Source organism: Trachurus trachurus (genome assembly GCF_905171665.1).
Source record: "Trachurus trachurus genome assembly, chromosome: 24".
NCBI classification, from domain to species: domain Eukaryota; kingdom Metazoa; phylum Chordata; class Actinopteri; order Carangiformes; family Carangidae; genus Trachurus; species Trachurus trachurus.
The window spans coordinates 23,366,498-23,391,746 of record NC_139910.1 but is presented as its reverse complement, the minus strand read 5'-3'; the positions used below and the strand labels follow the sequence as shown (position 1 = coordinate 23,391,746).

General features: G+C 43.2%; 1 protein-coding gene across 1 annotated transcript in view; it reads left to right on the top strand.

Annotated features, from left to right (window-relative positions):
- Nucleotides 1-216: 216 nt before the first annotated feature.
- Nucleotides 217-25,249, top strand: part of plcb1l (phospholipase C beta 1-like) — a 125,933-nt gene continuing 100,900 nt past the window's right edge. The window contains exons 1-2 of the mRNA XM_084000067.1: nucleotides 217-476; nucleotides 6,897-6,974. Of these exons, the coding sequence (XP_083856193.1) occupies nucleotides 378-476; nucleotides 6,897-6,974 (177 nt within the window). The 5' untranslated portion in view covers nucleotides 217-377. The remainder of the gene's footprint in view (nucleotides 477-6,896; nucleotides 6,975-25,249) is intronic.

Sequence of the window (25,249 nt, the reverse complement as noted above, 5' to 3'; positions counted from 1 at the left end):
CAGACGTGCAACTCATTCAGATTCCCCCTCCTCTCTCTCTCTCTCTCTCTCTCTCTCTCTCTCTCTCTCTCTCTCTCTCTCTCTCTCTCTCTCTCTCTCTCTGCGCTGGTCTCGTCTTCGCTTTAACTGCATGTCGCTCAGTCAGTCAATCAGTGGCCCCCGGTCCGCTGCGCCTGCGTCCGCCTCCACAGCTCTCCAAAGCCGAGACGCGCCACCGCCGCCGTCACTGCGGGCATGACATACTGGCAGCAGTAGTGGGCTTCCGTCAGCCTGCTTTTAAGCAGATTACGAAAGGAGAGGAAGATACACAAGAGTAGACGGGAGTGAAGTGACTCATTTCTTACCCCTGCCGCGCGTCGAGAAGAGTAGAAGAGTCAATGGCAGGGGCACAGCCTGGAGTTCATGCGCTGCAGCTCAAGCCAGTGTCCGTGCCCGAGAGCCTGAGAAAGGGCAACAAATTTATGAAATGGGATGATGTAAGTACTGTGGAGAAAAGACCGGCAGTCAAATCTGCTTTATTTCCATTTCATTCTGCACGCTGCATGCATGTGCCACCACTTGAGATGTATTGCTGAATGTATCGGCCGATTGGTTTCATTGTCAGTGGGGATCGCGGTGACTGACAGGAGCTGGCTGTCTCTGGCCGGGCTGGTTAACGCTTTACAGATGCAACAGCTATACTAGCGACGTGTGAGTTGTTTACATTTCCAAATGCACGGTCTGACTGTGGGTGCGTGCGCGCGCTTGAGTTGGTGCGCGTGGGTACGACCGTGTGAGTATGTACTCCTGAAATCAAAATTAAACATTTAGACAGATGTCGCCCCTCCTCCTTCACCGGGAAGGCTTTTTTCTCTTCTCTCTCTCTCTCTCTTTTTTGTTAATTATTATTATTTTGTATCACTTTACCACAATTAATTAGTGTACCGGGGCTGAACCTGCGGCTCTGTGTAACCACCATTCAAGACTTGAATAACGATTGCCCTTTTCTCTTTCTCTTTCATCATTCTTCCATACTACCGCCAGTCTCGCCGTAGTGAAATGACCTTGATTAAAATTGCACACCGCTGTTGAGTGGCCAGCGAAAACATAATAGTAGTAGGCTTTTAACAGACAGCCATGGCTGCACTGCGCCTCCTCCAAACAACACATCAACACATCCCTATGGTTACATGCTGCCATTCCGACATGCTGCCACTCCGACATATCGCCATTCCGACATTTTACTATTCAGACATGTCACCACTCAGACATACCACCATTCCGACATGAAAACGTCCTGCCATTCCGACAGTTTCGTCCTGCCATTCCGACAAGGCTTTAATTTCCATAAGGAAATGTGCGTTACTCCGAGCGGCGGTTAGGTGTATGTGTGTATGTTTTTTTTTTTTTTTTTCATGTTTTAAGACATGTGTACAGATGTGATACAGTCAGTGGAAGCTTAATAAATAAACACAAACACAAAGTCTCGCCATGTACAATCACACACTCCGATGTCAGTTTGTAACAATTTCCCTTACAATAAGGATATAAGGGGAACTGACACAACTGCTGCAGGCGGATCTAGGCTCGCGCTACTGGTGCGTCCAGGGAAGCAATAATCAAAGTCGCTACTTAGTCTGAGTCTCTGTATTTCACTGAACTCAAAACATGCCCATCACAGGCGGCATATAATAAACTATTACACACAGATCAACAGAACCCGAAAGCCCCCCCCCCCCCCCCTCCCGCTGTCCATTAAGTCCGAGTGGGAATGAGTGTGTGTGTGTGTGTGTGTGTGTGTGTGTGTGTGTGTGTGTGTGTGTGTGTGTGTGTGTGGGTGTGTGTGTGTGGGTGCGTATGTGTGTGTGTGTTGGTGCGTGGTGAGGGTGAGTGAGAGAGAGTTTGTTTGTCCTACTGTCCATACGGGAGAGACGCCGCGGCTCCGCCGAGGTGACCACCAGTCCTCTCCCTCGTCCCGCTTGGCTGAAAACGGGCCCGGCCGTGTGGTGTCCAAACGGGCCTTTATGATCCACAGGGTAATCCACCAGGAAAAATAATCCACTATGCCGCCTCTCCTCCCCTCTCACCACGTCACTTCTCAATTTAAACCCTCGGTCCCACTAATGCACTTTTACGCATTACGCACACAACTTACAGCAAAAAAGAAACATTCATTCATTCATTAAAGGTCCGCACGTCCCAGTGCGCAAACCACAAGGATAATTGATCATTTCCCTGGCCTAATACACAATGAAAAAAACCTGGGGAGCAAACCTGCAAATCAACTACCCCAGGCAAAACCCAGTGGATCACTACAAGTTGTTGCAACTTTTGGGAATTTACTCCATAATACGCACAAAAATCCAAAGGAAACGAAAGGTAACTTTAAAAAAAATAGCAACAGCAAGAAGTAGTCAATATATGTGTTTTACGCATGCCTCTGTGCGTCTGCAGATCAAATTGTCTATAATTAAACTTGGAGCCAGACCCGGCCAGGCTACAGGAGAGATCAAAAATATACAGGGGTCCAGGACCCCCATGAGAACCACTGATTCTGTTGAAAGTAGGCTACTGTAACCACTGTGATACAATTAAAAACAACATCACTGATCTGATTCACCGGCGTAGCGGTCCCTCTCTCCATTAACTCTCTAGCTCTCTCGACCACAGCTGCAAACTAAGTAGCACAGCGCCAATAATAATAATAATAATAATAATAATAATAATGCATTTTATAATCGAGATGGGATGTGACAAGGGCGTTGACCAGAGTCAAAGTGCTGTTAGAGGAGATGGGCAGGCAGGGAGGCGGTGATCATTATTAACCTATGACCTTATGTCGGAATGGCGGGACGTTTCCAAAAAAGGAAAGTACCGCCATTCCGACAATGGAAACAAAAATTGTCGGAGTGGTGGGACGTTTTCAATTAATGGAAGTGCCGCCATTACGACAATTAGACGTCAATGTCGGAGTGGCGGTATGTCGGAATGACCCGCGGATACCCATCCCTATAATAATCCAATGGAGACATTACCTTTCAATTCGTTTCTGAATGGAGTAACCTTATTCTATTTAATGATTGACTTCATCTCATTTGCTGTCAGTATAATAAGTCTCTGTGTTGTGAAAGGGACTTTCTGTGATGTGTTTCACACCTATCCACAAGGCCATCTCATTTGAATAACTGCTTGCATGTCTGCAGCTCCTCCTGCCTTGATGCATGTTTGTTGTTGTGGAGCATTCTGAACATGAACACAGTCTGGATTACTTTCATTCTGGGAAACACTCGACAATGCAGAGATGTGCCCACCTGTAACTGCTGGAGTGAACTGCTATTGTCTTGTATTGCATTCTGCTATTGTCTCGTGTGAAAGGAGAAAGGGTTGTTCATTCACGATTAACACATGTGGAAAACAGTGAAAGACAGGGTTTCATAATAAACTCTGCCGGTTTATATAAGTGACATTTGGAAATGTTATTTCATGATTTCATCCCAACAAACACAGATAGGTGAAATGTTCACGCTGGCTGAGCTGAGGTGATTCACCACAGCACAGATGGTGTAAGAGGGGTGTGAACGTGGTCAGTGCAGATAGCAGAGAGGAAATTATGCTCACTACCACTCTGTCAATCATCCATCTTAAGCCTAAATAAATAAGACAACTTGACCATTTCCTTAACTTGTAATTGCTAATGAACCCCCCTCCCCTCCCCCCGGCTTTGTGGTTCTCACGTTGTGTGCGAAGGGGGTGTGTGTCTGTTTCCCCTAACAACCATGTTTGTGTACTGTGTTTTTTGTACATGAGGGTCATATCTCCAGAACCAACTGGCCACCAGACCTTTCCTGCAAAAAACACACACCCAATATGCAGAGATACCTTCTCTGTTTTATTTCCCACGCGCTCCTTCCTTCCTCTCTCGTCTCTGTGTCATTTCATGGAAAGAATCACAGAAGAATCCAAAGACAGATGGAGAGGGAAACAGCCATATATTGTCAGAAAAAAGGAACAGAACTCAATATTTTTCCTCTTGTCATTGTTTTGAACGCGGGGCTCCTCTCTAATCTCTCAACATGAAATTGCACAAGCGACAGGAAACCGACAGTTCCAGGATGAATGAATATGAGTTTTAATTTTTTGCTTTACTTACTTTTTGGTTGCAGTGACAGTTTCCCTTTCAGACAAAAAATGGTGTGAAGTTGTTTACTGCGTTGGGATTGAACACAGACTGCATGCCCTGAGTTTCAGGAAGAGTGTCTGAAATGGTAAAGAGAAGCGTTGCACACCGGGCGCACAGTGTTTGTTTGGTGGTTGACTTTTGAAAAAGAATAGAAGAGCAATAAGAAAACCTCTTGAAATGTTAGTGAAAGACTCAAAGTCCCAGACCTCCCCCACCTCCCTCACACACATGCACATACACACATTGCACTTCTGTTGCTGCCACTTGCAGACAAGCCGCTGTCGCTGTAGCTCATGGAAAACCTGGCTGTGATTTAAAAGATTGCTTTCATTGTGTTATCATTTGTCAGTCAGTCAGTCGGCACAAATTGTACATTCAGCATCTGTGGCTTCTTTCAGAGAGAGTGGAGGACAGGCAGATATTTAAATCCACAGACCCATAGTGGTAAGTATCACTGACAGAGACTGGTGGAGATCTGAAATATTTGAAAGATTACATAGGGTCTGTGTAAACATATTTTTGGAAGCTTACTTGTTGGCGTGTGTTAAATAGGATATTATCAAGAGCCACAGGGGAGCATGAAATCCCTTAAAAGTCATAAAATGTGTCATTAGCTCACAGAGAAAAACTGTGCTGAGTTCAAAGCTCCTCTCTAACCCCCCCCCCCCCTTAGGTGACGGCTAATGGTACAAACCCTTCCCTGAAGATAATGGCCACATCTCCGGCCCAGGCTTGGGTCCCTCTGGGTGTTTTGCACTTCCTCGAACCAGCCACTAATTTCATCTTAATTCAGCAAAGAGGCGGCCACGAACCGCCTAATGTGTTCTCATTAATGGCGAAGCCTCCAAATAGTGATATCACCATAAAAAGCACGAGCAGTACCACTCCAGAGTTAGTAAGCTCCGCTCATCACTCTCAGAATCCAGACTACAGTGTTATAGGTAGTTATGTTTTCCGTAAATGAGCAGACCCATGAGGGGATCTGGGAGTCCATAATGGCTTAATGTGTTTGTAGTGGTGGCCGTGGAGAGTTAGGACATTAAGAAAAGGAATCTGTGAAAATAACTGCTCTCACATCATTAGGCAGATCCCCACTGCTCTCAGGCCATCTTCTTCCCTTCTCTCTGACATAATAATCCATCACGTCACACCACATCTTGCCCACCAAGTCCAGTAGATTCCTGACTTGCTTTATTGCTACTATAACAATGTACTGTAAAATTATTGATTCCAGTCATTATCATTTTGTGAAGTTTATTTTGGAGTAACCGCTTTATTCATGGATGATGGAAAAGAGATATTATCAGTATAAATGGAATAGAAGAAATTGGGCAGTGGATTACTGGAGTAGATATCAGAGACACGTGGCTTCAATTGTTATGAGATGCTGTATCTAAGAACTGCCAGCATGAGGGTTTTTTCGTTTTTCTCCCTGCCCTCAGGCTGTAAGGACTGTGTGTGCGTACGTTGCATGCGTTCAGCGGTATGAGCTGCGTCTTTTGTCATTCAATCAAGCCTGCAAAGATTGCATTGTGTGCGGTCATGTGAACGCAGCCAAAACGATTCCTCTTGAGTCTCTAATAGATTTTACGGGAATGGTGAGTTGCCATAGCAAACGTCACTATAGCGGATGCCTCAGATGCGTCGGCCTATACCATTTTCCAATCGCAGAGCAAGTTGTTTCATTTACTTTCTCCATTACGTTCCCTTTTTTTTCTCCTCCTCTCCACCTTCTCTCTGTCGCTCTTTTCTTTTTCAGTTTCTCCACGGGTTCATAAAGGGGTCAATTTCACTATGGCTATGTCATGGAGCAGGTGTGTCAGACTCCATAAACTGTGATTGTCTTATTTAGACAGTGTGAAATGATTTTGCAGCGCTAATAGCTGCCTGCACCCCAGCACAGACTCCTCCGCCGTCTACCAGCTCCCACGTCAACCCTTTCATGATATCCTACACTGCAAGTCGCACAGGGTCACACCCAAATATGACAGGCGTGTAGCAGATGCAGACCATTAGCCGTATCTCCCAATGCTGCGATAGGGGCATCATTAGAAGCCTCGTGAAGACGCTTTGAAGATTTTTTTTTTTTTTTTTGCTCTGTGCAGCAAATGCGGTTTCCATCACTCTGATCTCACAGCCATGGCTGATTGAGGACGACAATATGCTACTGTTCAGTTGAACCGTGGCCTCTGTGGACACAGAAACAGCAAAGGCTCTTTCTTTTTATAGAAGCATCCAATAATATCTGGCATTGCCATGTACGCCTCAGGGTCAAGCTGCGTGTGTGTGTGTGTGAGGTTTGGAGCCGTCTGCATGTAAAAACTGTGGGAAAGCATTTGTCTGCTACAAGAGGGGAGAGAGGGAAACATCAGCTGTGAAACAACCAGCAATTCATGTTTGCAGAACACACGAACACACGAACACACACACTCACACACCGGGCTGCTTGGTCATTTGTGGTCATGCCAGGCCATTGTGTGGAAAGTACCTTAGAAGGAAAGGATTGTGTGTGTGTGTGTGTGTGCTCACAACATAAACAGCACTTTTAATGCCATTGTAGATTGTGGTATTTATGCAAAAAAACTATGCTTTGATCACGAGAACGTAATTAATTGGTTTTTACCCAGAGAATACTCTGCCATACACACAAAAGTATGCAACTGGCATAAAAACGCAGACAGCTTACACAGATGTAATCAGACACACATTGAACCCACATGTCTTTGTTTTCTTACAGGACTCGACCACTGTGACTCCAGTGACTCTAACAGTCGACCCCAAAGGTTACTTCCTGTACTGGACCGACCAGAACAAGGTGAGACACCACACCAACAAGACCAACTCAAATGTTTTGGTCTGGCTGAATATCACAGCTTGCATTTGTAAAGGTCATTTGAAATCCTTTTTTCTGTCCTCACTTTTTACTTCTTAAAGGGATATTTAAACAAACACATGTTATACAATCCCTATAGTCTTAGAAGTAGGGTCGTTACCTTTAGTTGTCGGTGCAAGCTATTTTTAGAATAGCGGAGCAGAGCCGCGAGCTGCTCAGAGCTACGCTACGGAGGCTAATGGGATTTCTTGGTTTCCCTCATCAAACTCATCAAATACACAATCCCAAAATTCCAAAACGCTTTCATGGACAAGTTGTGACCTGCACATTCCCCACGCTATGAGACAATAATGTAATGTGACTGAGTTGTTTTCCAGGTAAATTCATGCAAAGCCGCTGATGTGCGTTCCCATCGGGGGCAGTTTTTCAGCAAGCAGTCTCTGCATTTACCTCGAAAAAAACTCCATCTCGTAACGTTCTGTTATTATCTCATAGCGTGGTGAATGTGCAGGTCACAACTTGTCCACCAGAGCGTTTTGGAGTTGTTGGATTGTGTATTTGATGAGTTTGATGAGGGAAACCAAGAAATCCCATTAGCCTCCGTAGTGTAGCTCTAAGCAGCTCGCAGCTCTGCTCCACCGTTCTAAAAATAGCTTGCACCGACAATTAAAGGTAATGAACCTACTCCTAAAACTATAGGGATTATGGCAATGGGCCAATTTGCCAAAATGCTGAACTATCCCTTTAAGGCACAGTCACAATATGATAACACAACAGGCTGCTTTAGTATTTGAAATAAATTCAAAGCCAAATAAACTTGAAGTTTATTAAGTGGCAACACAACATAACACACTGCAGTCTTCACACCTTTGTGCCCCGATTCGTTCAATGCTTTAACAGCAGCAACAGCAATTTTCCTTTATCTCAGTTTTGAAAGCTTCAAAACATCAAATTATCACAGTCAAATAGGGTACACACAATATGAGGTCTTCCATCTGGACTGTGTGCTCGCACGTATCTGACTGGCCGGCACAGTGCATGAGTTTGCATTGGGCTTGGAGCCAAAATTAAAAAGAAAAAAAAAAATAGAACGGGCCTCTGTGCATCCAAATTTTGTCCAACATTATCTTGGTTCACAGTCAGCTGTCAGAAAACTGATTCCAACAGTTTTTTTTTTAAATTTTGAGACTATGGAAAGTTACAGCGCTTCAGGAAAAAGCTGACAAACGACGTAGCGCAGGGATCATCCGTCTTCATGTTTCACAGGCAGTTGCTTGAAACTATCGGACCTTATCACGGATCACTGTCATTACCATGGCAACACCAGGAGAAAATCTGTGGTGGCCACGTTTGGTGTTCTGGTTGTAACCACCGTGGTACACTTTAGTAGAAAAGGAGCATTTAGGAGCATTTAAGCTGTTTGAACTTGCAGTTTCAAAGCTGTGTTGACATGAAGGGAACATAAAAAAAAACCCAAAGACGAATGTGATGTTTTCCAGACTGCCCTCGGGATTACCATGTGTTTGATTTGCTAACCCCGTTTTCCTTTGCAAGTTACGTTTGACAGTTTGCTTGTGTCTCATTGGTTTCCATTTCCAATTTGTGCTTAATGACACTGACCACAGTCCTAGTAGCACAACAGGAAGCACGGCCCTTACTCTCCATTCTGAATGAAGCCACTGACAGAGCAGTGCTGCAAAAGGGAGAAATCTGAACTGCTGCACCTGCAGTGCTTAACCTGACACCTGTGGGAATAACCCATAGTGCATTGTGATTTTTTTTTTTCTGTGCTTCAATGATGGCTTTTATAATAACCAGGAACAAGGTTGTGAAATATGAGTTTCTGGATACTATCAGACTAACAAGCACTTCCTTTCAGTTTAACCTTGAAAGTGCGTATATAATTTGCAAAGGCTATTTCAGTTTGGTCAAGCTGTTGATTGCTCTCTTTTTTATATTTAGAGCCTGAGTGTGTGTCCACCTCTTAACACCTCTATTCTTTAAAAACCAATCCAGCTCCGAACAGCTCCACGGGTGTAATGTTCTCCTGTTCTATTTGTGTGTAGAACTGTATCAGCAGCGGCAGTCAGAGGTAGACTAATTAATAGCCACCATTGATTTTATGTTTGCCTAGATGAGAGTATTTTACCAGGGCCATACAAGAGCACAGGCAGGAGTGCTGACTGAGACTTTATCCCTCTACACACACCTCTGTATTCAAACCTGCACATACACACATCATTTATGGGCGCAGCACTTTTCCTTCTTGGGAACAGAGAGAGCAGCCTATTATGTCAATGAGGAAAGACTTGGTTTTTGGAAAGAGACAGCGTGAGACAGACGGATAGAAAAACAATCCCAAGGACCACTTTTGATGTCTGGCTTCCTTGTGCATGTGGAAAAGTTTGTGTCTGAGGTCAGAGATAACAAGCACTGAGTGTGGTTCTCCACTAAGAGAAGTGAGTGAGGCTCTTTGGCATCAATTCATCATTATTGCCTGCACTCCTGTCACAAAGCAAGGATGTTGAATGATGAGGCTTTTGTCTGTGTGTGTGTGTGTTTATGTGTGTGGGTGTCTGTTCTGTCTCTCTCTCTGCGATGAGAGCAGTCCCGCCGCACACATAATAACTCAAATTGATACCGAGCTCAGCCCAGACAAAACTCTATTAGGGCATAAAGGAAGGCATCCGCTGTATTCCTCTGTGCCATAATCAACACACTAGTGTGTTGTAAATGTGTGGTAAATGTGCGTGTTAAGACGTCCAGTCTCGTGTGTTCTGGCTCATCATCGTCGTACCACATCTGTTCAACAGACCAATTTAAACAAGCAGCGATGCCGATGCTCTGTCCAGTTGTTATGTGTGTGTTTGTTAGAGACCCGGCCCGATGGCCTGCAGAGTAAAAGCATTCCTCAGATTCTTCAGAAGCACAGCAGAACTGTACTCAGTGTGCCTACTGTGCATACTTTCTAACACACATTGTCACAGATGGAGACAGTTTTCACTATTTACTCTATTTTCACTTTTACTGTTTCCCCGAGGCCTCGCACCAGGACTTGTTTAATGCCACAAAAGAAAAGAGTTTTTCTTCTCGCTTCAGAAAAACACTTCAGATTCATCGTTATCAAATCATGACTCTGATTAATTTTGACTTGGCAAAATGAAAAAAAAGAAGAAAAAAAAGCCCTGGCAGCTCGAACTTGACTTTGATACCAATGACTTGTGACTTCACTTGGATGTTCGCCCTTTCACTCTGAATGATTTAAATTCCTCCCAAATCCCAGTGATTAACAGTAATGTTAATGATACCCAGGACTCCAGAGTATCGGTTGCACTGTAGCGCTACACTTTTTCTTTCAGGTGGTGCAACAGCCCATAGCTGAAAGGTTTTCATGGCAGTAATAATATATTTTAGGCATTACCTTTTTGGCCTTTGTATGATCCCTGAGCCTTTGAAACCAGACCAGCCATTCATGATGTGAAAGATATTTATATAGACATTTTTGCATGTTGTAGGCTCTGGCCTTGGAGACAGAGGATTCTGTCTCTGCAGGTATTTGCACTTAAGAATTTTCATTTTATGCCTCTTGATGCTTCAACTCAGCTGCCTTTCATATTGTGCTCTGTACCAGTTATTAGTGGGGAATATCCACTACATCTGTCTGACAGCTTTACTTACTAGGTATTTTATTATGATAATATAATTTAGCAAGGTTTGCAAATGCAACACAGTATTAACCATTGGTATCACATGCTTTTCACGCCGGCACTGTGTCGGCTGCAACCTGCCAAAATGGCAGCAAAATGAAAATAGCAGATGTTCTGCAGTGTTCCTGGCTTTAAACTGATGAGAAATGATGGCCCGCCATAATTACTTAACTTTGCGCGAGGTCAGTAAACAACCAGATCAATAAACAGTCATGTTTAACAGATGTAAAACCAGCCTACGTTGCCTCTAATTCCTGATGATTAAGGGATTAGATGTTTAGAAAAATGAGACTTAGTGCCAGGACTTCACTTAGGACTTGTTGGTGTTGACCTGCGGCCTCATTTCATTGTAGAAACTTGACTTGCCTGTAAGTTGCAGAGCAGTGATTATGTTGGTGTATGAGGGAGACCCAGAGACAGAGGAGGAGGAGAGGTGATACAAGGACTGTGCTGCTAATCCCGAGATTTGTCTCCTCCATCCAGCGAGGAGCTGTTCTGTCCAAGTCTGATCCAACAGTGGACTTCAGCCATGTTTTAAGGTCAGGAAGGCAAAGTGTAGTTTTGACAGCGACAGAAATGCAATGTCAGGTCCGTTTTGTGGCGCTGTTCTTTGCCTTTCCTGTCTGGCTTCTCAGCTGATGACTCAAGACTTTGGGAATCCTCTAGTTACCTCTGCCCATGCTTTTGTTGAAGCCACAGAAAACGGTTCTGAAAATATGGTCTTAGTAAGGAGGCATCCTGTAAGGACTTTGTAACAAGACACTTTTATTGATTCTTCATTGAGTCTGTTGGTGATCAAGGTGACTTAACAGTGGCAGCAGCTCTGCAGATGAGCTAAGACATCCTGGATCCAAAGATAAGCTTAATTAGATTTTTTTTTTGCTCCCCTCCCTCTTCTGGTGGATCGGTTCCAATAAAGGAGACTGAACAATGTTACTCTTGTTGGAGATTAGACGTTGAAGTCGTTCACGTTAATACAGTCTGATGTGGTTGAGGCTGTAAGACAGTCTCTTCTGTCCCCTCTGTGGATAGAGACAGGTGCAAAGTGTGCGTATTGTGAGTGTGAGGTCAGTTCTGCTCACATTGCTGCAACACTGCTGTATTTTTAAACAGGCTGCTGCTATGTAAACTCCTGCAGTCATAATTCTCTTATGTTTGTATGTGTTTGGTTCAGAGTCCATTTGGCTGCCTTCATATGTTTCTGCATGCTCTCTCCTTCACCTTGAAAGACCCACTGTTCTGGATACACACTCACTGACACACAATGTACAAGCACTTACACAGATGGATAAATATCTGACAGTGACACTGACGGCAATAACAGCGACGATGATGACCATGGATGGCAGTATCAATAATCATGTGATTTTAGACAAAGTCAGTCCGGTGCTGCTCTTATCATATCAAATCAGGAAATGTTAGTCACAGTTCAGAGGTTGGCAGATTTCCCATACTTATTAAATCACTCCTTTGACGTTTAGAAAGCATCCAGGTGAGGTGCTTTCCCATGTTACATTTAGGAACAGGAAACTACAAATATATGTATTGGTTCCTTGTTCAGAGTTGTGAAATAACACTCCCTGTTTGAGTTTTATCATCATTTGTGATCACAGACATTGACGTGGGCAGTTCGATTTTCTTTTTTTTATTGTGGCTTGAGACACATTGGTAAATCTGCAAAGCTTCTATTTTGAGATCTATGCTTCTACCTAGAATTCATTTGTAAAATGAGGCAGACACAGCCTTAAAAAAAATCATCACCAGTATCGTTAGTCACTTAGTGACCGTTTTCACCCTCTGCTATTGTTGGCTACTTTACTGTGCCATGTCAACCAGGAATCAGCCCCGAGGAATTCAGACCATTTCTGTAACGTCCGACCAGGAACAGGTGCTTCTGTAGTTGGTTAAAAATAATATCTTCCCCGGTTGGTGGAGCCAGTCTCAGAGGGGAGGAGCTACAGAGTGAACAGGGAGAGGTGGACTGACTCAGTCAAATTAACAGGCTTTCCGTTTAGTTGCCATGGTTGCCATGCGACAGCACACACCTTGGAAATGTCACATTCTCGTTCGGCCCCCGCTCATGTTCTGGAGAATGTTGCCGTTCTGAAACTGATACCATTGTTTCCTTGTGTGTGTGTGTGTGTGTGTGTGTGTGTGTGTGTGTGTGTGTGTGTGTGTGTGTGTGTGTGTGTGTGTGTGTGTGTGTGTGTGTGTGTGTGTGCGTGTGTGCTATAACAGCAGGTTAAAGGCTTTCTCTGGGGAGATTTATGTTTCAGCACTGTGCCAGTTTCAGGACACTGGCGGGACAAGTGTGCAGCATATGGCAGTGAGTGATGTCCAGAGGTGAAAGACAGCTCACCCCGGGCCAAAACCAGACACACACAGTTGGCAGCCTGCACGTGTGTGTGTGTGTGGGACATTTTGTGAATGAGCCTCCGATTGACCTAATCCGGAGCCCAGGCTGAGGCGGGGCGGTTTTGGGTTAATGTTAAACCTAACACACGCTTGATACACAAACACAAACACACTCCCTTTTTTTTTCTCTGCTCTGTCATTGCGCAGTTCACACATCTGTTTCTCCCAACACAGCAATTTTCTGTGATTACCGGCTGCTGCTCCTCCACCTCCGTCAGCACTATATGGGAGCTAGAGACAAGGAATAAATCTCCAGCCAATCTACTGAAAGTGAATTGTGACCTCTGCCAAGTTATGGCTGGGTACGCAGAGGCCCTTTTTCATTTTGTACCTGTAGAGAGCAAAAGACAGAGGGAGAGGAAAACAGAGAAAGGAGGAGAGAAAGAGGAACTATAAGGAGATGAAAATAATGACAGGTGTTGTGAAGGGAATGAGCGATGTAATGCCCCGTTGGTCTGGTTTTCCCTGAGTCACGTTCAGAGCACATTAGCATTAGGGTGTTGTAATTTAGGCTGACATTTAATTTGGAGGAGATTGAACCTGTGGACGATGCTGTAATGAAGCCTCTGATAACATCACCATTGATAAACCTTGCGGACTTATTTGTAAAAATACACAGAATGGACTTGTAACTTAATGCAGTAACATTCTGTCAGCCTCTCATTTTATTCTTTGTGCAGTTCTTCTCTTCATTCGACCCAGTTTATCAATCCATCGCTCTCATCATTACACCTTTGTACTGTAGAATATTAGACAGGACTATTAAGCCATGATAAACCCTATCCCATTAATTATATCAGTAATGAATAGAAAAGTTAAAATGGCAGTAAAATTTTGAATCCATACAATCTATAGGGTTTCACACCGGCAGGGCTCCATGGTTCCGGTTCCCAAACTCAATTTTGAACTGGCCGAAACCAATAATAGCTTCAGAACCTGAAAAGTCGGTTTTCAACGGAACCAAAAAATAGTTGGAAGGTAGTGATTTACAACAGCGGTGGTCGGCTAGTGGCGATTTGGGCGTGTACACAATTTAAAGAAAAGCTAGAAAGCAGCACAAGAAAGAGCGAGTTGTGTACTGAACTTGTGGAAGAGATAGCCAAGGCTGGGGTCACTCCAACACCAGAACAAATAATTAATAAACTTAAAAAAGATGAAGAAAGCCATTTTGCAGCTGTTGTGTTTACTTCCACCTGAGTAACACTAGGTGGGTTTACATGGACAGTTTTAAACGGTTTCAAATAGGTTTGAAAGACCAAACAGATTGAAAATACTTCATATAAACACTTCAAACTGTCTCAATTACCCCAAACCGATTGAAATTCCAGTCGGTTTGAAGGGGGTAGTTTAAACCTTTTCTGAAGCGTTCTGTCTGTCATGTACTGTATACCTTGAAACGGGTTGATTTCTGGCTGCGTTCATTCTGTACATGCTCACGCACACACGCATGCTTCGGCACGCACGAGCCGTGCCTGGCTGCCACTCAAGCGAAAATGTCGAGCAAGAAATCCACCGCTCCAAGACGGACTTCAAGAGAAACCTATTTACTACTGGACATACTACTGTATAAGATCAAAATATTACGCCGGCAACATATTACATACACACCCCCGACTCCAGAAGGCTCGCTCTTCTTCTCCTGTTGCTGGATTCTAACAGTAGGCATACGTATGTCATGCTGCTGTTTAATAAAGATAAATATTATAACAGCAAAGACAAACAACGGACAACAAACGATGTATTTCCATGTTTCTGTTTTGTTTTTGACAGAGCTGCAGCACTTCCGTAATCAATATTGTGTAACCACAGTAACGCAATCACTCACGGCTGCGCGCACATCCGAAACATTTGTTTCGTCGGCGCATGTAAACACCCAACCAGTTTACTTTGTAACCCAGGTAAAAGCTCGAGCTGAAATCTTCAAATAGATTGATTTAAAGCAAACCTACTTGAAACCATTTAAAATGTAAACCCACCTAGTGACTGGCATTCTGCATATTTCCCCGGATGTGTAACCGCCAGTTAATGTGCAGCATTCAGAAGTGGTATTTAGCTCCCATTCAAATGTCTGATACAAAGTGCTTTTCATCTTAAAAGTGTAAAGTGGAGTGCAGCACAGGGGCGACTAGGTCTGGGTAATACTGCAGATCATTTCCCTGACACAGTGTTGTTTCCTAAACCATTAGATCAAACCTCTCTGTAGTGTTTTGCTTTAGAAGACAAAAAAGAGTCTTTTCACTCATGAATGCCGAGGAAAACCTTTTCACTGCTCAGATAAGATGTTCAGACACCTGTAGAGGATATCAGCCAATCAGGTGAGGGTTGGGCTTTGTTATCAACACTGTATGAAGTTCAGGGCAGGGTTATTGATAATCAGCTTCAGATGTATCTGCACTGTACCTTTATAGATGTGATTCATTGGTTGAGGAGCAGGAGAAAAACTGTTGTTACTCCTACATTTAAATATTGTGACAGTTAAGCAAGTGACTCGACCCGATGTTACTTGGGATCAGTGAGTGTTTCTACAACAAAATGTAAAACAAGAGCAGCTCTTTTCCATTTTGCGGTTTTTATTAGGTGATATGAACAACAGCTTGGCTCAGAGCAGCCACCTTTAAACAGGGGAATGTAAACTGTTGACCTGTCTGCTTAGCGGGGCAGAACTTTAATATAGAGAAACAGTGGCCTGTATATGTGTGGACGTGACGTTATGGAGTGAATCACTGGAGCAAAAAGTCAAAAGCAGGAAAAGAGAAGTGTGAAAGGAAGAAAAGCGTTAGCGGACTCTTTTAGATTAGCTGTTCCACGGGTGATTTCAGAGAGCTTTGTTTGCGCCCGAGTTTCTCTTGAAATTTCGATTAGGACTTCTTTTCCACTCCACTGTGCCGGTCTGTGTATAAACAAATTCATACACACACACGCATACACACTGAGAGGGAGGTGGAGGAAGGACATGGTTTTGTTCATTTCCTCTCCAGAACAACTGAGGTCTGTTCACAAAACTTAGAGCCACAGATCCGGAAAGAGGGTTTTTTTTTTTTTTTTTTGGTCCACTTAGAGCCTTTTGGTTGATTAAAGACTCTGCTGGTGCCAACACTGTTCAGTGTGAAACTCAGCACTTCAGCTGAGTCTGTCGATGTAATGGAGGTGACTTAACATTGGCAGCAGCTCTGGACGGGCAGCTCAGAAGAGGGGCTAAGACACCCTGGATTCAAGTGATAAGGGTTCCCAATCACATGGCTTGTAAAACCATGTTGACGCTGCAGAAGCAACTGAAGAAAACACTTAATAAGTCCACAGTCAGTAAGAGTCAGGGATGTGCAGGGGTTAGAGGAAGTAACAGGACAACTATGGAATGTAATGCAGTTCTGTTCTGTAAATATGAATCCTATTATATAATACCACAAATTCTAGTCTCAAATAGACGCCGGTCTATACTGGCTGGATCTGGCTACAGGTTTGAGCAAATAAGAACAGTCTCAATTAGAAGCCGGGTCTATTTTCTGTGCAAGTTCTTGTGAATGTATAAAACCTCTCAAAACCCCCAAATCACTTGTTTGAGCAGTTTCTAGGCTGCTTATTCATGCGAGAGTTCTAAAAAAAAAAAATCCCGACCCGCAGGTATTAAAACCTGGACCCGACACGGCCCGACTCACAGCATTAGGTCATTCTCAGCCCGAACCAGGCCAAAAAAAAAGGAAGCCTGTGGTCTGACTTGGGTTATTGTATATATTGAACCCGGCCCAAACCAGCCTGGTGAGGTTGGTCCAGTCGGGTCCGGCCAGTCCGGCCTGTTGACAACAGGCGGAGCATGCATTTATATAGAAAAACTTCAATCCTGCCAATTAAAACTTCTAAATGAATGTATGCTCTGGATCTGGCTCTTTCCTTCTATACTTACTATTTTAAACAGTAAGAATTGAAGGATTTGAGGTTTTCCCATCGTTGCTGAGCAAAGGGTTTGTGCGAAATGAATAAGAAACCAGTTCCATAGACGCCTGTCTCAAAGCCAGTTCAGTTCAGCAGTTGAAGCCAATAAAAGCCTGTGCTTCTATTTGAGAATTTACAGCATATACTGTACATTCTTTCTTTGGTGAGACTGTGAAAGAGCATTGAGTCAGCGTTTCTTGTTTTCTACATCCTTCAGGGTAGCAACCATCACTTCTAATCAAAGTGTTGACTTTGCTCAGACTGATGTTTAAAGGATAACCCCTGCATGATGATAGTGTACCCCTATCACTGTTATTAGTTCCCATAGGGTAAACCTGCCCTGTTCTTGTCACTTCAACTCTGTGTGTGCTTTACCTGCTGCAATAGAAGTCATACACTGCTCCTATTTTCTTAAGTCATTACAACCAGCTCACACAAGTGTAATATTTTTTAACATCACTCGGGAAACGCAACAATCGGATTGTTTTGCTCTTCCATTAAAACTGCGTTACAGACAGGAAATGAGTCATGGGTAAAAAATGTTTTAAAAAATCTCGAATCTTAAATTAGTCATAGATGATATAATGGAGTTCATAACACAACAGAATAATGTAGTTGTTGTGAGGCTGAGTGCTCCGGTGCCAGCAGACAGCTCATGTGGGCCTAATCAAAGGTTGCTCTGTCTGGCAGCAGAGTGAAGAGGATGATTAAGCTTCTCATTGTCTCATAGGCACAGGTATTTATAACATTTATGCTGGCCTATTTCCGGACCACTTATTCAAAAATGATCTCTAATGTGTTGATTCCTTTCATCTGACACAGTTCACACAGAATACAGTTTGACACTGAGTGCTGGGTGAATGTATGACAGAGGAGTAGACGCGTAAGGTCGGGGGAATGAAATAAGAGACTTAACCTTGGAAGAGGATGGCTTAAATGATTACACTACCTTGCTCTTAAGCTGTGTTGTTGCACTCACTTGAACATTGTCAAGGAGAACCTCTCTCATTTCAGGCGTAAAAAATTTAAGGGTGGTTTTTCCGGTGCTGAAGCAAAGCCTTAATGAAATTTTGATGTGCAGCACTGAGATGTGTCGTTACCGGTGATGCAAAAGGTGATGGAAATTGACTATCCCTGCTCAAAGAGGCGTCAGATAAAAGCTCTGCTTCGTTCTCACTCTCCCCGTTTTGGTTCAGATCTGTCTCTGCCACTTTGTCCTCTCCTGTCTGTCTCTCCCTGTCCGTCATTACTGTCTTTGGACATGCCGATTACCTCTTCATCACTACCTGGCCACTTCATTTATTGCCTTTGCTGCAGCGCTCTGAAGGTAGCCACCCCTATTTCACACTGATAATTTTCTCTTGATGAAATGACAGTTGCCGCACATTTCGTTTTAACAACTGTTGTTAAATGATGATAAATAGCTCATCTCTTCCTACGCTCACTAGATTGCTTTTTCTGATACGTGGCTGCGTGCAAGGAATACAGTCTCATTGTTCTCCCAGGCAGCTGTGAGTAGTTTTTATCATAGGCTGTAAATAAACTGAGCTAAACGTGAACTTTGAACATTTGAACCTTTACCGTGAAATGTCAGAAGTACAGCTCTCCAGCTTATAGGCCCCCGGGCAGCTGCCGCTTTTTTTTTTTTTTTTTTTTTTCCTCAGACTTTAGAGTTGTCAGTCTGACACAGCCATGATTTGAATAGATTTAAATGTGCAACAGAGACCGGGCTGCTGTTGTAGCTGTCAGTTAGGTATTTGCATGGCTGAGACAGAACTGAACTGTTGGTTGAGCTCTGCATCGCAACTCATCTGAATCAGTCAGAATCAGCTTGTTCAGGCCTGTTTGTTTTTTTTCTTTCTCTCTCTTCCCCCGCTGCCTCGCTGGTCTGGCAGCGGCACCAAGCAGGACCAGTAGCAGCTGCAGGTAGCACACGGTCAGCCAGATAAACATCAACCACTGTCACCACTGAATTCATCCTGGTCTTGTCTGTCTTGTACTGAGGCAGCTTTGACCTTGCTCTTTGGATGATTAGGAATTATTCAAATAGAGATATTGGCACACACTATCTCTCCTCAGAGGGCTCAGGTGTGTACACAGTAAATGATAAAAGTCATCATGTGAAGAATGAAAGAGAGCAAACCAAACCTGCACACTTGAGGTATAAGGATTGGACTGGATGTTTGAGAATTTTAGAAAAATTGCTACACAAGTCTATTCAGTGGGTTTCAGGCACCGGCAGAGGCACTTAGGCTACGTTCATTCTGCAGTGTGACCTGAATCGCTCAAATGTGACCCATATCCGATTTGCTTTTGACAGTGTGAACCGCACAAGTCCCATTGAATCTGACAGCTTCGAAGCTTCGTTCGTTGCCATGGTAATCGATCATGAAGTCTGTGATCGATTGTTTTTTTATCTTCGTTTTTTCCTTTTTGACACCGGTTCTCATCGGCAATTGTTACATTACAATGAATAGGCTTCTTGGCATCCTGGAAACCTGCCTGATTTTGGAGATATGCAGTGTTTGTTTGCCATTACTTTCATTATTTCCGCTACGATCGCGCACCCCCCCGGCTGTCGAAGCTTCGATTAAATTCGATTTTATGTCCGCGAAGCTTCGATGATCAAAATATGATAATCGGGTCAGCCCTAGATTAAGGCCACTTTCAAATGTGGTCCTGAATCAGATTCAGATCGACTTTTTCCAATGCGACCGCAGTGTGAACAGCTAAGGCGGATTTGATGCAACTTTTACGTCACTTTACAATGTTTACTCTAGGATTTGTTTTGAGAAGCTGCGGCAGGACACACACACACACACACACACAGCAATAAAAAACGACTCGATAAAACATTGGATAATTTGACGAGCAGCGACGTGTGTTTACCGACAACAGAACAGCTGTGAGAACGTGAGCGCTGAAGGAGAGGAGATTATGAATAAAAAAGGACATGTGGTGTTAAACTTTGGGTTGTAATAACCTTGTTGACGTTGTTTCTTAAAAAAAACGAACGCTGAGACACTTTAGGAGGTTTATTCCTATATAGGGAACAAACTAAAGTAATGGTAGCCTAACTGAAACTAAAATACATTTGGCTCTTTTTCTTCATTCTTTTCCTCCTCAGCAGCTGTGCAGACTTTTTCCAGCTTCCATTTCACAGACATTTCGAAATAAAAGTGGAAATACTCATGTCCTCTATGTTTCCTGCGTCGTTGTTATTGTTCTTTTGCACATGCGGGTCAGTTCGGAACCGCAAACCGTTCACACTGGAATCTTTTAGATGGTAATGTGAACAGACAAACAAAAAATCGTATCTGAGCAAAAACTCCGAATTGAGCATTAAGACCTGCAATCTGAACGTAGCTTTAGTTTGAGGAATACTGAGACCTCCAGTTAAATGAGGTTTTAGTTATCTATTAAAAATCATGTCTACAACGTTGCAGTTTGTGTGTCACAGTCCTCCATGTTTGACCCACTTCTAAACAAAGCGTGTGAATCAGACCAGCCAGCTACTGTCAGCACTCTTTTACTCAGTCATATGTAAAGAATCACATTCCTAGAATATAGAGAGATGTTTGTCTACACACTGTCACATGAACACAGTTGGTAAGTCGAGTCTTTTCTTTTTCTTTTACCCCTCATTAACACCACTGTGAACGATTTTTGCTCGGTTCACTGGAGCATTTCTAATGAAATGATGGTTGGACATTGATTGCTGTGGCCACCGGTCAATAAGATGCGTAGATCAGTGAAGAGCTGCGGTTGGTATGTTGCAGTGGGACGACCCGACATTTAGATTGTGGGTCAGAAATCGGAGGTTACGGCTGGTCGCAGTAGTTTTCAGAGCGGTGGTAACTGCTCCTCTCTGTACGACTCAGTGCTCCTGTCACAGGTCAGAGGAGACGGATCAAATTACTGATCTGCTCTTTTTGTTGTAATTAAGCTAAATCGATTACAGTGGAGAATTTATAGCTCGCACATTGAAACGCTGATGCTTTTAGCGAAATGACATTTAAAATTTGGACTGTGTCTTATGATTCACCTGGTCCTCAGAGACCCCCACCCCCCCTCTCTCTCTCTGCCACTCTGTCTCAATTCAATTCCGAATTTACTGGGATGAATGTCAAGTACATAATATTGCAGAAGCATACAGGATAATACAATTCTATAATGAAACAATAAAAAGTATAATTCATTGATAAAGAGATCTACATGTTTAATATGATAAAAGGAACTATTTGTTTCACTGCAGCAAAGTTTGGTGGATGTTCACATCGGAACAAAATCTGTTGCTCGATTACACTGGCTCTGTGACATATTGGATTAACAAATGACACTTGTGTTAGTGTTGAACTGTTTTAAAAATCTCTGTCTCTGCCTCACCTGTGCTGACGTGGCTACAGACTCTGTCCTCTGCTGGTAGCCATGGGTCTTCTTGTGGCTTCCTGTGGTTAGACTGTGGTCACCGAGTCAGTATTGGTTAAGAGCTGTTTCTGCCCAGACAGCGCAGAGATAGCCTGTCAGTTTATGTTCATGTGTGGTTTATGGTCAGATAGCCATTCAGTTTGTTGAGAGTTTTGGTTTGATTCGCCTAAAGTTCCAGATAAGCGTCTTGTGTTAGTATAATGATTCGGTTTACTCTGATTAGTGGTTGGAAAGCAGCACTGGAGGTTAAACAGTACTCTGTTATTTAATCATTAAGTGTGGGACCAGCTGACAGAGGAGAGTCTTTAAGGGATTCACCCCTTGTGTCTGCACTGCCTGGAATCCCAATGAGTCATAGAAGCTTATTTAAGATCAAAATTTTAGTTTTTTAATGTTAATTATCAGTGCAAAACCTCTATAGGAAGCTTGTTTGATGACTGAGGGGACCCGAACTTTACGATCAAACAGGATGACTGGTTGGATTATACTGTGAAATACACTGCACATCCAAAACAAAAAGTCACCACTTGGATTTAACTAAGCTAATAGGTAAGAGCCTCCCATTGGATACTGCATGGATGGTTACTGTATGTTTCAGCTGGCAACAACTTATTTAACCCTAACTAACCTTAACTGGAGTTTATTTACAGCGCGCAAGCTTTCCACTCGTCTTCTCTTTTTTTGTGTATTTGTGTGACAGTGTTAAAGCGCCACTACAGGTCTGGTGTCATTTCCTGTCAATCATTTTCAGAAAGACACAGGAACTGAATATGTGCTTGTCTATCACAAGTCATATTGTCATCACAATATTAAACAGTGTCATTGCACATTTTTCTGAGATCATGCAGGCTTAGTGTGTCTGTTTTGTAGAATATGTTTTTGTTATGGTGCCTTCACTGCCAGGTCAAAGTTGGCGGAGGCACTGACCCAGAGGCCTGGTAATCATAATAAAGGGTGTGATCTTGATGGATGTTTGGATTGATTTTCAGTTTAGTGAGAGTAGAGCCATCACAGGTTTAGATCTGTTTCTGTCGGCAGTCAGGGCCCAGTTCTGCTCCAGGAGGTCCAGATGCTGCTGTAGTCCTTGTATGGATGGCAGCAACTCTCTCTTTTCTTCACCCATTCCACTTCAAACACTAACCCAGCCCAGTTGCCATGACGATCCAATCCATGCAGCTTGTTTTTTGATGCTGCAAAGTACTCAAAAGCCCCCTGCTGCTGTGATTTGACTGCCATCGCTGCGCCAAGCCAGGTGGCTGCTTTCCTCGGGGAGGCCTTTCAAATAAAGGCATTCAGCCAAAAGACTTTGAAGTCCCACTGTAGACAAGCTCTCAATAAGAGAACACGCTTCCTTCCTGTTTCATCCCAGACTTTGACAGAAAAGCTTAGATGGAGCACAACCTCATGTTGCTCATCAGTTTGTTGTGGTGCTGCAAAAAAATAATAAAGACATGAAATGTATAATCCTCAGTCCTCTCCAAATAAAATACTGTAGTTAGCTGAGTTTTTGGTTCAAATTGTTAAATTAAGGGACTAAGAAGGAAACATTCAAAAATATATGAACAGATGGTGTTTCTGAACGCTTGTCAGCTCATGGTGAAGAAACACCCCAGACGGATTGTGATCAAGCTCAAGTTAGATACATGGGAGACAAACACATGTGAAGAGACAAACTATGATGTTCACAATCACATGAAGGAGAAATGTAAAGTCTCCAGGTCATTTGACTTCCTGTACTGGTCTTGGTGCAGTTAAAGAGACTGTGAGGAGTTTGCCTTTGGTTATACAGTAAAAGAGTCTCATATTAATGTGGATGAATCTACGTTACCCACACACTTGTTAATTTGTCCATTTTCGATAAATATATTGTTTTGTCTTTATACAGTAGTTATTTTGTTATTATTATTTAGTGGTTGGCTCGCCCAGCATTTCCTACTTTCATTTTCGTGGACGCTGCGCGGCGGGTCATTTGAATAACGCCGCCGAATCGCAGTTTATAGTCGGAACTATGACGGTGTCTGATCATCTTCGAACCTCCGACATTCATTCTTGATCAATGAAAACATTCTTGGCAAATGCCGGTCCAAGAATTTCATAGTTCGCGCAAAGGCTCATTGGAAATGTAGTGTGAAAACACTTCCAAAACTCCTCGTAGCCCCTCAACCTCAAGTCCCGCAAGGTAAAGCCAGGACCAATGCTACCCTGCTGCCTGTTCAGAAATGAAATTGAATCTAACACAGAATTGAATTGAAAGTCTTTATTGTCATTGCACATTAAAGACTGAGAGCGCTTCTCCACAGTGGTGCATACAATAAATACCAATAAGCACCAACTCGGAGAGCATGGAGCCACCATCCTGCTACTTTTGTCTTACCATGATTATAGTGTCATCTCAAAAACTGAATAACCCTTAAAGTTTACTTTGAGCCTTTTAACCTTATGAAGAAAAAGCATGGCACAACAATGAAACCCAAAACAAGTGTGGATCTTCTCTTTTTCATGCTGAGCTTTGATTCAAAGGCTAGACGGAGTAACAGTATTCCTCCCTTTTGTAAAGCGATTTATTTAACTTCTTTTTAATTTTCTCTCTTTGACTGTTCAGTGCCGGTCACAAGTTCAGCCAGTAATGAAGCTCTCCCATTCTTTCTCTACTCTTTCATCTGACAACAGAGATGATGAGAACTGAAATTAAAAGAATATTGAAGCAAGAAGTACATGTCTTAAATAAATAATTCCTTTCTACTCCAAAGAATACTGTAAAATTGACAAAAGTTAGCTTTGATGGCAAACTCATGATTATTTAATCTAAGAGGTGGGAGTCTTTCTGTCGCTGCTCTTCCGTGCCTGCATTAGAAAATGACTACTGCTCATCCATTGACAGTGGAAATGTTGGTGTTAAAAGTTAAAGAAGACATCTGTAAACACACAACTAACAGCAGAGGGAGATACAAAGAGCCAATGTAAAGCAATGTATGTCAGTGAACATAAAAGTCTATACATTACATTCAGTCATATTATCCCACTTAACACTTAGGGCCGGATTTACTAAAGGTTTGCGTGTATTAAAACGTGTGCAAACGTGATTGCACGCGCAAACACACGTGGAACCTGATCTACTAACCGGACGCACCGAGGATTGCGTCTCTCAAATGGGCAAAATAGCACGTGCGATCCATTTAGCGTGTTTGCCTTGATGAATATGTAAATATGGGCGTTTCTGCCAAAACACGCAAAATACTGGGAGGAGTAGATGCAAATCTATTTATTTAGCGCATGCAATGTGATTTACCAAACCAGGAAGAGATTGCGGTGGCTGTTTTTGCGTCTTTATTTACCACGTCTGAAAACCATGTACTAACTGATACAACTTTGCCAAAACGTATGGGTTTATTGGTTTGATACCTGTCAGAGCCCTGTGATCTTACATCTCTGCATTTCCTCACGTCTGGGTAATTCTGTAACAGTTTTTCAGCCGTGTTAAAAGTCTTTTACGCGCCGTTACGCACGGGGTACGTCTGTCCTGCAGTGCGCTCCTCTCCTCTCCTCTCCTCTCCTCTCCAGTACCTGGCTGCTCAGCTCCGTCTCTCAGTCCCGGTCCCGGACTTGGACACGTCACCGCTGCCTTCACCCGTCTTTGATCCCTCTGGTCAGTGGTCAGAGCGTTTAGATCCGTGTGTCCCACCTGAGCTCTCTATTAATCCACTCGATCATGGGCAGCACACACACACACACATATTCTAGGTGTGTGATTGTCGCTGCAGCTGCTGCCTGTTCGTC